The sequence below is a fragment of the Neodiprion pinetum genome, chromosome 5, assembly GCF_021155775.2.
Source record: "Neodiprion pinetum isolate iyNeoPine1 chromosome 5, iyNeoPine1.2, whole genome shotgun sequence".
NCBI lineage: Eukaryota > Metazoa > Arthropoda > Insecta > Hymenoptera > Diprionidae > Neodiprion > Neodiprion pinetum.
Genome location: NC_060236.1, coordinates 20,769,801 through 20,784,310, shown reverse-complemented (window position 1 = coordinate 20,784,310; position 14,510 = coordinate 20,769,801). Strand labels below are relative to the sequence as shown.

The following is a 14,510-nucleotide window of genomic DNA, read 5'->3' as shown; positions in this document are numbered from 1 at the left end:
ACACCTATATACGATTCATAACAAACGATTTCTCAAAAATCCTATATAGATGTATGATAGAGTGATTTTTTTAAACTTTTTTTTTCTTATGAACCCTTCGAAAAATTAGTTCCTAGCCTCAAACATAATTATCATAACTATACAAGTTAGGAAGTTGTTTTTGGTTTCATTTTGTAGATAATCAAATGTTCTATAAGGGACAAGACTACTATACACCTAAATGTTCATCTTGCATTCCATACGAACGTTATGAGTTGAGTGCATTGAATAAAAGAATGAAGATGCTTATTACCTTGTAAATTTTTATCTCACCCATGTTCTGAGCTGATAAAATTAATGTCACATAGTAGTCAGAACATTTTGTAAGGAACACTTGATTATTTACCAAATGAAACCAAGAAGAGCTTCGTAACTTGTATAGGTTTCGAGATATTTCGGTTGGAGTTTTTGAAAAATTTAAACAAGATGAGTCACCTTTTAGAATTTTCTACCGAGTTCCGGTTTCACGAGGCTTCGTTTGCGGCTAAAAACTAACTTTTCGAAGAGTACGTAAGAAAAGTAAAAGAAAATTAAATAAACTACCCTAACGTATCATCAATTCAAGTCATTTCTGTGAATTCGACTTGATTCGAAACAATTCCGGCATTATTCGTTCAATTCAAGTGAATTAGAAATAATTCGCGATCGTTACGATTAATGATGTTCAAAACCCCGCATTAACACCGGACTTCGCTGATTTATTTACCTCTTATGAGAATCATTACGTAAAAAGTGAACAAGAAGAAATCGAAGGAATTAATAGTAAGCAAGTAATTACAAAACACGCTCTCTAAACAATCCATACACTAAAGACACCGACGACGTTTAAACCGAAAATCGAAACACAGGAAATGAAAAGAGCAACAGAACAAGTGTTCCGAGGTAGGTGGATAATGCGTTAAGAAGTTGGGGGACTACCACGTCTTCGAAAGTCGAAAAATTCACGACATTCGGCTCGCATTGGCTCAATCTGCAATGTTGTATACATCTGGTATCCTTGTCGTCCTTCAAATTATCCTGCATTTGAGGTTGAAAAAAATGATGCTCACGAAAACGTCGATCCGATCGATTTTTGAACACAGCCGAGAAGTTCAGATTCTGGGTTTGATGGCGGAAGGCGAAGGATTGCTCTAAGTAGAGTTGTATTTTTTTGTTCCATGTCTTTTTTCTCTTCTCAGATCGATGCATAACCGGTTTCAGACGCCGAAAGCCGGAACATAATTGGGATATTGTAATTGACGGTTTAAGTTTTCTGCTGTGCCGGTTGTTTCGGCTATCGAATCCCACTTGTGCAGTCAATTACTATCTGAAAATTTCGCAGGAAACGGTTACAGCCGCTCAAATTTCAACAACATTTTTTCGCATTTTCTAATTTTCTTAAAATCCCCTCGGGATAACTGAAAAGTTCAAGTTGCGATAATTTTGAATTCTTTCTATTCGTGAATTTCAATATCCCTGCGGTCGAATAAAGTTTCAGTCAGTCGAAAATGCATCAATATCGTGCGAAACTGTTGAAAAAAAATTCAACGAGTGATAGGAAATTCCGCCACAATTTCGATCTAAAGCGGAAATGTAAAACGTCTTTGTGGTCAGAAAAGATAAATAACAAACGCTCCTCTCTGTTTTCTATCGCTGTCTTCTTCTATTCATATGCCGTTCCCTCTGCCGTTTGCTCTCACGCTTCCGGTTTTGATCAACATTCAACATTGCGCCGACCATTCGAAAACTTTTTTTCTTTATACTAATATAACTTTATAGAAAATTGCTAAAATATTGCTGGTAGAGCGCCATCTTTCGGGGATACTTTTCGTCATTTTTAAGTAAACATTTTAGCAACAAGCGTCGATAAAACGTCAGTTATACTGATGGATGGTAAATCACGTAGGGAAACATGTCGATAAGATAGGATGGTATTGGTAAGCCTAAAATGATCACGATGATCATATTTTAAAATGTTTGAAATCAAAGGAAACGACAATTTTTGTTTATATAACAAGGCAGTTCAATTTACTGCGATACAAATGCTGATCATTCTGCGTATTCAGTTTGTACAGGCACACAAGTGACGCATTTTAACAGAACTAAAATTCTAAACTGAAAATATAAGTGCATGGAGATAATAATAATGTTTCAAGAACAAGAGTAAAGCGATAAATATTTTCAGCATTTCGATATAGTGGATCGGAGCTATTGATGAATTTGTTCAATCATACCCCCCAAATCAATATCAAATAATTCGAAAACAATTGCCTAATTTCTTCAGATTTTTATCTCAACTCTAGCCCATGCCGACAACAGGGTGAATTTCCCCGTTTAAAATACACGTGTTTTGGACACGTCATCGGTGTATATTTTATTACAAATGCAATAATATTCAAAAAAATCTGTAACTGTGAGGCTTTAGTGGTCATTATTCGACGTCATGTGTTAGAGTTGAGATAAAAATCTGAAGAAATCAGGCAATTCTTATTGCATTAATTGAAATTATTTTGGGGGGTATACTTGAAAAGATTCGTCAAACGCCCTAAATGTGGGACACCCGAATATATATATGATCAATATACGGACAAGGACTAGAACACGATCTCACATGAAAATTGGCATTCCAATGAACATGCGATCCGTCTCAACTCACGACCTTGAACCAGGCCGTGAGTACATCTATTTGCCGAGCCAGTACACAGAGTACAACCTGCTGGTATATAACCTATAAGTGTGCACATATACGTTGCGCATATTTTGACACAACTTGCGTCACGCTGTCACGATGATTCACGAATAGATTCATTCGTTGGTAGTGATGTAAGCCGCACGCATACATACACGCCGCTCGCTGCTCCCACCATTTCAATCGAAACGCGCGTAGGAGCTTGACGGAAACAAATTTGGGTACAGCTTGGATGAGGGGAAAAAGTTGAAAAAAAAAAAAAAAAACCAACCAAACGCATCATATGACCGAGATGCACGAGGAAAGAGATACGTCACACATCAGTACACGCGCACTGAAATATATTCTTATATATTTCAATGTACGCACCGGACCAGTGTAAAGACTACGTGTAAGATCACCGTAATTCCAACGTGGTGCGCGCATCGCATTCGCGCATCACACGATATTGCCAGTGGCGCTTTTTCGTGCTGATTTTCTGGCTCGAGAATTGAGCGAAGCGTTCTAGATGGCACCCGGCGGCGAGGGGGGAGGGGAAGGGCGGGAGGAGTAGTAGAATTGAGGGGCAGGACAGCGGCGTCTGCTAACCAACTGCCTGCTGCTGTGTGGCCAGCTGATAATGGGGAACGGTCCAAGCTGCATTCACGATTTGTGTGTGGTTTTCCCGAGGGCTGAGGATCGCAATTTTTTGTTAAATGAATTGTCAGTGGTGAAAAAATACAATAACAATTTTTATAATCAAAATACAAAACAAAGTCAAACACGATTATGTATAAATAATTGAATGAAAAGAGAAATTAAATCGATCGTATCATACCGCGGCATACTTCTCGATGCACAAGATTTATACGTGGATATATTTTTTTTAAAACCGTTGATTCGGCAGAAGATCAGTGACATATCGACGTGTGTCATAATATATGAACCGCAGCAAAGTCCAACGACCGTATCCTTTGTCCACCGTTCGCGTATCCTGTATCCTGTTCTTTTCTCTCCCTCTCTTCGACGGGCCGGAATCCGCTCGTCGATTCGCCTTCCTCCCGGCCTCTCTTAGTTCGTGACTTTAGGCAGTCGAATTGCTGTGACAGCGGCGTGTTCCAGACGTCTACGTGTTTCATTTGAGGATTTCATACACGGCAGCGGTTTTACTTTGAACGAAATTATCGGCGGCCGGATTCGTCGGTACAGGTTAGAATCAGTGCGCGGGGCGAATATTTTTAATTGAAAAATTGAACTGGACAAGGATATTTGGCGCGGTTTGCAGCAGACGCCTCATTCCGTTTCCTGCCTCTTGTCTGCTCCTGATTTTTACATCTTACCGGGGGCCTGCGTTTCTCGCTTAATACGTCATCACCGGCGGTGACCTGCAAGCCTGTTTTTCACGAGCTTGTTGTAGTCGATCAGATTTGCCATCGTCACGCGTTCGGGATCCCCCGTTGTTGAAACGCGAAATTCCGAACTACGAGAACAGTTTAGCAGACGGTGAGATAATCGGAAATCCCCCGCTGCAGACGACGCAGTTCGAAATTTAAATGGCTCACGCTTATGAGGGGTTTCCCATTTTTGTCACCCAATTTTACCCTCGATTCGCTCCAAAGGATTCTACCTTCGCTGATAGTCCCTCTTCTGTGTATCGTCGAAACGTTGTGCGAATCCGATTTTAGGTTATTCCACGTATGACGTATGCTGCACGTGTGTGTACGTGTCTGTGTGTGGCGTGATGCTCGACGCGGGAAATTTGAATTGCGGTTCAATGTTTTCTTGTTCTTTCGTTTTTATTGTTCAATTCTGTCACATTTTCATTTTCTTCTAATCATTTGTATTCTGATTCAAAATTTTCATGCCTAACAATAACTTGATTGTCGATTATCTTCTATGTTTCTTCCCTCATCGTTTCTCTTTAATTCGTAGGACCTTTCGTCGATAATTCTTATTTTCTACGCATCAATTTTCGTCTTGTTAATTCGATTCGATATTTTACTGTATCAATTCCTGTACGTTTATTTGTTCTTTCTGACTGCTGTCTGATTCTCGTCTCTTCTTTTCCCGATAGTTTTCTTAAATCTTCTTTCCTTTTTTGTATAGTTTTCTCACGTTCTTGTTTCTGATTGCATAACATTATTCACTTTTCTTCAGTCTTCTGAAATATCCTTTAAATTTATTTTCTCCTCTTCAATTTTGTACCTCTATCATTCTATTTTTACCTTATATTTATTTTTATCAATCTCACTGTCATTGTAGAGCACCCAATGACTATAATAAGTTTGAGAAATGGAAGAAAATAATGTTGTATCACCATGGCCAAACTATTGCACATATAGTGCCAGCGATTTTGGAACCAAACGATAAACACTGCATGCTTGTCTCCTCGCTAGTTTTACATTCCAAACAACATAGTATTAACAGCGCAATAAAATTGTCGGGCTAGTTTTATTTGTCACTTTTATCTAGCTTAACTTTTCTTCGAATTCGTGACAATTTATGAACAATGAAAAAAACTTTGCCCTTCGTTTGCCGAAATAACGATAAATGCCAAAAAAATCGTTGAGGTTCCCGTATTCTTTAATTAATATTTCTTTGCCTTTATTTTGATTTATTAAAAATCACAGAATTAATACTCACCCAACAGATACGTTGCAATATTGCAGTTAAACAGCAACGATTTTTTGACCGATCATTGAATGGCGATAATTGTTTACTTTTCTTTTTTCTGTTCAATACAAAATTCAGTCATTGATACCGAGTGTATTTTGCTTTTATCTCTAATTTTTGCCTGAACTCGAAATTTTTATTCCAATTTTTATGATTACCCAATTTTCAGAAACCGCAAATTGTAACGCGCAACGCATGCAGAAAAGAGTAGCAAGGATTATCGACAAGGTCTCTCTAAGTTGAAGACAACCACGACGACGACGAAAAGTGTAAGATGTCAAGAAAGCGAACGAGAGAAGAAATGATGCTTAATAAAGTGTCGTCACATCAAAAAAATCATCGCAATGAAGTCAACGACGCTTCGTGTTCCCGGGAAGATTCGCCTGCTCATCCGGTATGCAATTTTGTTGTCTTTCAAATCTAGACATACTTTATACTATACATTCATGTTCATTTTTCTATTGATTGCAAAATTAGAGCAAAAATACTCTTCATGTATGAAAAATGATCAAATTCTTTGATAAGAAGTCTTTTTCTAAGTTCAAAGGGATAAATATGATATTGATTATAGTATCATTATCGTAAACTGATTTCAATTCCTCTAAATCAAATCAAGTATAAAACGAATTGGTTCGAAATTCGGATGGAACTTCTTGCTCAAAACAAAACAAATACTACATTTTCCTCGGTGCTTACTTTGTAGAACGGTTGCGTATTTACTTCATCAAACGCATTGAAGTGACTTTAAATTGTTAACGTGTTCTTATCGAACAGTGAAACAAACAAAAACTGTTATTGGCACGTTCTGAATATTTAAAACAGTCATCGTTGCAGTTGCCATTCTGTCTGTTTACCGAAGCTCACTGGCTAGATATATTATACATGCATTGCAAACGCGTTTCTGTTGAGTTTTATTCATAGCCAACATTTTGCAATGTTAGATATTAAGCAATATGTATATTTATCTGGCGATAAAATGACCATTGGAATGAATATTCAATGTGTTCATGTGATTGTCGTCAAGTTCCGATGTGCGATTTATTTATAGCTGTTATATACACTCTTCGATTCTCTTGTTTATTCTCTCTGTTTTTGTTTTTTCTTTTCATTAGAAATTATTTATGAATGTTACAAATTCAACCGAACCAAAACTGATGAAATTTTTTTTTTTTAATTTTTTTCTTCTAGTCCATATGCAAGGAAGCGCCTTTCAGCGACGAGATCGAGGCGGAAGCTGAAAGAGACGCCTGCGATTACTCAACTCGTATCACATTGAAAGCGGCCAAATATGGAAAAGGTATTCATTACTGTAACTGTCCAAAATCGTTGCCCTTTTCTTTTTGTTGGTTCATGTTTTTTGGAGAAGTAAAACATCTCGTGATCTGCATAAGATTTTTCAAACCCGGAGTAGCTAAAACCGTAATAAATTCGGTCAATTTCATGCCACGACGGTTAGTTTTATTCAAAAGACTATTTTCTACCAAGTCACTAGAACCCTTTTTTTATCATGCCGGTCTCGTTGCATATTCAATTTTACAAGAGTACAGTGTTGCACAAATGTTGATAGCGATTTCTAAATTGCAATATTGAATCGACCACTGGAAAAATGAAAATTTAGTTCAGTAAATTTGCAAACAATACTTTGTGGATAAAACAGGTCATCCTAGAGAGTGAAATCGAACGCATATACTAGATTATCAACAATTCTGAAGCGATTTCAAAAGAAACATCGATATCTAAACTTAGAATTTTCAGTATTTTCTACTTTTGTATTCTCAAAGATATTTTCGTAGCTTGCGAGTACAATGATTCAATAAATGATCAATGTACGACTGACTCGTAATGAAAATAATTAAAAGTATCGATTTTTAGCCAGCCAACCTCCTTAATAAACAAAGAAAGCAGGAAATCAAGTTTGAAGATCTATAATTACCAGCATCTATAAATTGTAAGGAAATCAGGTCGAATCCAATTAGCTGAGAATAAGAATGGTTATGATTCATCGCCATATTATTTATTCTTATCTAAAATTATAATCTGTGTCAACACTAAGATCCGTTAACTTCATTAAACTGTAATTACGATCTAAAATGGAGAATACGATATCTATTTCGATAACAAAAATATAAATATATATTTTATCTGTGAATTGGAATTGATATAAGCATAACGAAATGTTTCTCTCATTTTCTCAGAGTTTTTGATGGTTTTAATTTCGATTTTCAGCACCCAGAAGAGTGAGAGTATACGCAGACGGTATTTATGATCTTTTTCATCAGGGTCACGCAAGGCAGCTTATGCAAGCAAAAAACATATTCCCAAACGTCTATCTGATTGTCGGAGGTGAGATTTTTTTCCATCAGGACAAAACGTGTGTGTGTTTTTATTTACTGATTGGTGTGGGGAAAAAATGTTGGAAGATGAGAAAATTAAGAGTGTTGCGATAAAAATTTCAAAAATGCAAAGATCCGTTTGACAGAATCTTTAAAATGTAGAAAGTCCGAGTACAGAAAAGTCGAAACGTAGAAATGTAAAATATGGAAAACCAGAATACAGAATCGTCAGGATTATGCTATATTGAAGATTATAGATTCTAACTTTATCATACTTCAACTTTTCACATTTCAAAAATTATATAAACCAGATCTTTGCGTCTTTGGAATCTCGATATCGTGACCCGCCTGTTTTCTGATCTTTCACGCCAATTCTAATACCCGAATATACTGAAAGTTAATTTTTTCCATTGTGTCGCAGTGTGCAGCGATGAATTAACGCACAGTAAAAAGGGGCGAACAGTTATGACAGACTCGGAAAGATACGACGCTGTTAGGCATTGTCGTTATGTCGACGAAGTCGTCAGAGATGCTCCGTGGGAATTGGACGACGAATTCTTAACTAAACACAAGGTAGTTTGTTCGCTTGAATCAACCACACCATTTTTTATCACAAAACGAGTTGACCTTTCCATTCTTTTTCTTTTGGACAAAAATTAATTCAATTTCAATAAAGCATCTTAAAATCCAAAAAAAAAAAAAAATGTCAAGCATTTCATATTTCATTTACTATAAATACACGTTTGTTTTTTTTTTCCAATACCTCTCAGTGACTGTTATGTATGAGGCATTCCACGTGAAATCAACCAACTTCGGACCCTCACTATTTCTGTTTTATTCAAAAATTTGTATGCAATTGTCTCAATTCCACAACGGTACCCTGAATATCCTCAGATTTTTTCCATTTGGTGTACTGTTTTATAGTTTGGTATGCATCCGACATTGGTTGAGTGGGCATGGAATGCTACACATCTACCCGAAATGAAAGTTTCAAATAAGCTACCTCGTTGAAAAATACTTCCTGTATAATGAAAAAAATTGACTTTTTTCATTCCACACAATCAAACAAAAATTGGATTACTATGAACACATTTTCGCTTTGAATCGAATAAAAGAATTTGTAAATATGTGTGTTTTTTTCAACGATACATAACTTTTTTCTTCGAGTGTGATTGGACAGTATTTGGAGTAAATTTTTTGGTTTTTCAGATCGACTTTGTCGCCCATGATGACATACCTTACATGACCGACGATGGTTCGGATTTGTATGCCTTTCTAAAGCGGAAGGGAATGTTTGTCGCAACCGAGAGAACGGAGGGTGTTTCCACCTCCGATATCGTTGCAAGGATAGTAAAAGACTACGATATTTATGTGAGAAGGAATTTGGCAAGGGGCTATAGCGCCAAGGAACTCAACGTATCCTTCTTGAGCGTAAGCGATTCAAATCTATTTGAACGAACAGAAATTCACAGTCCAATACTTTCCGCTTTCCGCTCTTCTATCTATGGAAAATAAAAGAACGAGGGAAGCTGTCGAAATCATCCCGGGAGTGAAAAGTTGAGGTTTTATTAGGTTTTTACGTTTTCAGATCGACAGAATCACCTCCTACCATTTTCCAAGAGAATTCTGCATCTATGTGTGAACAAATTTTCATCTGACAATATCTCGAGAATGAATAAACTGATTTTACTGATTTTGATCTCTATCGTCGCGGTTATTTTACCTGAGAACTGGTTAATTTTCAAATTCGATCGATCTAATGGTTCTCAAGTGATTTATGTAACAAGAAAGTAAACAAAAAAAACATTCATTTGCTGATATTTTTAGGATAGATGAACAGATATTAATTATTTTTGTCTCAATTGGCGCGGCTCTTCTTAACTTGGGACTGGTTAAATTTTGAATTCCATCGATTAAGTAGCTGGTGAATTACTTAGATAACAAGATCTATAAAAACAAAATCATTCAATTATTTGAATAAAGATCGAATTGCGATGTTTTCAATTACAAAATGTGCAATTAATACGCTTGTGTGTTGTTTCAGGAAAAAAAGTTTCGCCTCCAAAACAAGATAGATGATCTTAAGGACAAGGGTAAAAGGGTCATGGAAAATATCGGCGAGAAGAGAGTAGACATGATAAGTAAATGGGAAGAGAAATCTCGCGACTTTATTGACGCATTTCTATTGCTATTCGGAAGGGAGGGTCGTCTGGTTGGTATTTCTGTATGGATTATTTATTTACGCACTATTTACACCCTAGTCATAATAGTGATACTAATTTTCGACCAATTGTATGAATCTTTTTTTACCAATTGAATACATTATGAATAAACGTCAACTTACGTAAGCGATATTCAAGTGAATCTCATTTTTGCAAAGAACGAACAAAAACTGAAAAAAAGTAAACTAAATATCCATCAAAACTATTAAAAAACCATAAAAAATATTTTCAAATAAAAATAAAGTACCTTGTTTATTTTAGTTAGTATTTTTTTCTTCATACTTTTCTGTTTCGAACAAGTTTATTATTGTCTTGAAAAGATTTCTGCATATCTTTTTCTGGATCGAATTATTTCAATTTGAAATGATCTGAATATTTTTTTACTTTTTGATTTATTTGGGCAGTCGACAATATGGAACGAAAGTAAAGGGCGGTTAATGCAAGCCCTTTCGCCACCAGCGAGTCCAAAAAGAGATGGAAGTCCCAGCAGCAGCAGCGGCAGTGACAGTAACGGAGGAAATAACGACGACGATCAGACAAGGTACATCGAAGCGTTGGAGTTGATCGATTGACTGAACAAAAGGGATGAATTTGAAAAAAAAAAATGAATAAATAAAAAATAACAGCAGCGCTAATTTTGAAAGCTTAAATTGCTATTAAATCGACAAACTTATCGCAATATGTCTATTTATCTTGTCTGTCTACTATCACATCTCACTTCTGCTGCGTTATTGCCAATGTTTACACGCATCTATTCTCACTAACACGCCTTACTACAATTCGCCATGTTCCACCTACTACCTAACAACAACACCACTACTAACACGCGCCGCTTGTTATGATAATCCGTTAGTATATATTTTTTACAAACAATTGGTATTGTGGAATGTGTTTGATATTGTATTGTGGTCGCTTTTTCGTAGCCTGCTTGAAATTTTTTTTTTTTCTTTAATACTATTCTCACGGAGTATTTTTACTTACACGGCTTTTACAAAAGCGGAAAAGCTTGAGAAAGTTCAAAAAATTTAAAGAATCTGTGATTCTTATAAAAAATTTGGAATGTGGCTTCCCCTACATGATTAATTGTAGGTTTATTCATATACTGGTAGGAGTTTTTCAGATTTGTAAAAAGTCACGAAATCCATTGAAGAACATGAAAAAGTCAATAAACTGAAAAAAAATCTGTATAATGGTTGATTACCTTATTCGTTTATTTAAAGATTTTATAATTCTGAAAAACTCACACAGTTACGAAATTTAAATTGAAAGCTTACATCTTGAAACGAAAGGCTGTAGGACGATAAGAATAGTGAATCGGTCCCAGAAGGATATCTGAATCATCATCTAAGGGTATGTTAGTACTAATAAGATACGTTGATCCTGCAAGTTTCAGATTTTTATCTACTTTGGGTTTTTGAGTAAATCGAAAAAAATAGAAAATCAGGAAAAAAATTTGCTCAAAACGGCTTGACCGACTTCAATAAAATTTGATCACATTATAGAGGTATATAAAGGCTATAATCAAGAAAAATAACAACTCATAATCTTCGGCTTCGAGAGGTTATTCTGCATTGAAAAAGGTATAAAAAAAAATAAGTTTCAAAATTGTACGAAAACTTTATCACAGAGAAAAAAAATAATTTCGAGAAAAATTGCCAGTTTCAAATGGTTATTATGAAGATTATGAATTGTTATTTTTCTTCGTTATAGCCTTTATATAGCTCTATAATGTGACCAAATTTTATTCAAGTCGGTCAAGCGGTTTTTTGAGAAAATTTTTTCATTCTGTTTTTCAATTTTTTTCGATTTATTCAGAAACCAAAGTAAATAAAGATCTGAAACTTGCAGGATCAACGTATCTTATTAGTACCAATTAGTACAACCGATTCACTATTCTTATCGTCCTATGGCCGTTCAGACGCTAGCGAAATGCTTATTAGTTACATTGAATTACAGTAAAGTAATCATTGTAATCGCATATATTTACATTCGCTTGACTGCACGACTTAATCAATTAATTAGTTTCAATATATGCTTACTTAAGAGCTAACCATATCTGTTTCTTTTTTGTAACACGTGTAGACACATACAAGTGATTTTCGCGAGTCAAATTTTAGTTTATTAGAACTGCCTTGAAGGTGAAATTGTACTAAAGCAGAGCTTGCCTTTATTTTCTTTCGTGTGAAATAATATTCGACACCCAAGGAGCTCCGAAAACCAGTGTAGAGCTGAACTAAAAATTCTGAAACTAAAACTCCAAGTATGTTTCAACAGCGGACATTTTGATTCTTTCATCCAAATTCGGAAGGGCCTGACCAATCTATCGCAAAAACCAATATATTCATAGATTGTGCGACTCGAACTGGAGGAATAATTTTTGCATGACATATTTACTAAATATCCTTTCATTCCCATAAATTCAGCCTGCAAAAATCACTTTTATGAGTCTATATTGCCGGAGTTAAAAAAATTAGTATGGCTACTCGTAACAATCTGTTGATATGTCATAACAAACTGTGTGTACTCTATTAGAAATTATTTCAAAAAATACTTTGTTTCCATTTCTGATTCCGCCTGATCCTGTTTTTCTTATTTTTCAGTCCTCCGCCAAAGAAGACGGGACGTTACGAATTTGCCTTACATAACAATCACTTCACGAGCGATGATTACAGCGACGACGACGATGACGCCGAAGTTGACGATAATAATAAGAACAGCGACGTCTGCGTCGTCAAGAACGAAGATAATGAAAATGGTGATCACGCAACGTCGAAACACATTTCCAAATAGCAGTAAAAAACATCTTTGAGATTAAATCTTGCATTGTAGACTTTTACACTTATATAATCTTTTCTTTTCTCATCTTTTTTTTTTCGTATATACCCTTCACCCTTTTTTTCCTCTTAATTAAATATTTACATTGTTTCGTTACTTTGACCAGAATTCACATCTGGAACAAAAGTAAAGCGTGAAGAATTATACATCGAACATAAACTTTCCGAAAAATACAGTACTAGAAGAAGGAAAGAAAGAAGAAGCAAATGCGATTCGCTTATCAAAATTCATTAACAGTCAGTCTACGTTTTGTATATAAACACCATCACCACGTTGTTGATGCTGATTTATTATATTTTCGTGTGCAAAACATACCAGCTGTAATAATTTATGAATATTATTTTTGTTTTCCTTCCCTCTTTTCGTTCAAATTTTATTTCTACAAAATATGCAGACAATAATATGAGAGAAAAATTTGAAAAATGAACAAATAATAATCTTTTGCTTATAACAAATTTAGGATTACTCTCGATTCAAATTTGCGTTGGATTCTTTTTTTTTTATTGTAATCACTTCACCTTTTTCCACTATCTACTCTTATTAACTTCGTTTCTTACAATATTTGGATAAATGTTTTCGTTGATCCGTCGATAAATGAAAATGAGCAACAAAACATTAACCACCTCGAAAAATGTTGTGAAAGAGTAAATAAATTATAAGTAAAAAAAAAAAAAAACCAAGCGAAAGGAGCAAATTATTTTACAATTTGATATTAATAATATGAATAACATTCATGATGATGATAATAATAATAGTAATAAAAATAACGCAGTGGGTGAATCAGCTTTACAAATTATATAAGATTCTCTGGGTAGTCTCAAGTTATGAGCTGTAATTAAATGAGATAGTGAGAGATGTAGGAAGAGAAAAAGAAACAGAAATGAATAAATAGAGAGCGAGAGGGGAAAAATAAGTATGTAAAAGTGATTATTTACGATTGAAATATACACACGTACCGTTTTCGGGCGATATAATTATTAATTTCCTTAGTTTTGTCTATCGCTATTAAATATAAGGTATATGCAGTATAGTAGGTGCAGCGCGAATGAAGTTTCGTTGTACGTGGGTTTCGATAGAAAGTAAAAAAAAAAAAACCACAAATGCAATATGCATCGAAAAAGGAAATATATATATGTATATATATATATATATATAACAAACGATATTGAGCCCTGCTAATGTTTATTTCAATTTTTTCTTCAAAAAATGTTGTACGATAATAAATAAGTCAAATTACTATATTACACGGACTTAAATTATTCGTTTCAAAATTAATTTATTTTAATTTTAAATCGTGATTAATAACTATATTATTATATTATAGTATAGATAAATTAATAAAGCTCTCAACGCTATATATATTTATTCTCTCGTTATGTAATATGTATAAAATAATATACGTATATTATATGTGTACACTCACACACATTATATATAAATTTTATATAAACAATTTTCTTTCATCCTGAATCCTTTCTAGCATAAATATGCACGCACCCCTGACCCTGTAATGTGGTGAAAAAAACTTGTGCTATGATACTGTAATAATAATAATAAACCGACCAAATTATAATGCAGTAACGTTGAAATTATCAATAAAAATGCTGACAGTAATTATAACAATGACAATAATTCCAATTCATACAGTATCGGTATTATTGTTGTTATGAATTGTAAACTGCATAGATGGGTAAATATATATAGGTTTAGAGTACTCGTATATACGATATACCTGTATAGTTCATGAATAACCGCAAAGTA

General features: G+C 34.7%; 1 protein-coding gene across 7 annotated transcripts; it reads left to right on the top strand.

Moving 5' to 3' along the window:
* Positions 1–3,268: 3,268 nt before the first annotated feature.
* On the top strand, positions 3,269–13,477 carry LOC124220462 (choline-phosphate cytidylyltransferase A). 7 transcript variants are annotated; one of them, XM_046629387.2, is made up of 9 exons: positions 3,269–3,409; positions 5,529–5,753; positions 6,548–6,656; positions 7,586–7,702; positions 8,114–8,265; positions 8,902–9,123; positions 9,737–9,916; positions 10,319–10,455; positions 12,515–13,477. In XM_046629387.2, exons 2-9 carry the CDS (start codon positions 5,634–5,636, stop codon positions 12,702–12,704), a joined length of 1,227 nt encoding a protein of 408 aa, XP_046485343.1. In that variant the 5' UTR covers positions 3,269–3,409; positions 5,529–5,633; the 3' UTR covers positions 12,705–13,477. The 7 variants fall into 7 exon arrangements, with proteins under 7 accessions (XP_046485343.1, XP_068992526.1, XP_068992527.1 ...); XM_069136425.1 differs by having other exon boundaries at positions 3,269–3,416; XM_069136426.1 differs by having other exon boundaries at positions 3,270–3,409; positions 9,737–9,904.
* Positions 13,478–14,510: the final 1,033 nt, after the last annotated feature.

Excerpts from the sequence above, each read along its gene's own strand:
- LOC124220462 (XM_046629387.2), top strand. The coding sequence starts at position 5,634 with ATGTCAAGAAAGCGAACGAGAGAAGAAATGATGCTTAATAAAGTGTCG. Across the intron at positions 8,266-8,901 it reads AATTCTTAACTAAACACAAG|ATCGACTTTGTCGCCCATGA; the intron begins GTAGTTTGTTCG and ends TTGGTTTTTCAG. Across the intron at positions 10,456-12,514 it reads AACGACGACGATCAGACAAG|TCCTCCGCCAAAGAAGACGG; the intron begins GTACATCGAAGC and ends CTTATTTTTCAG.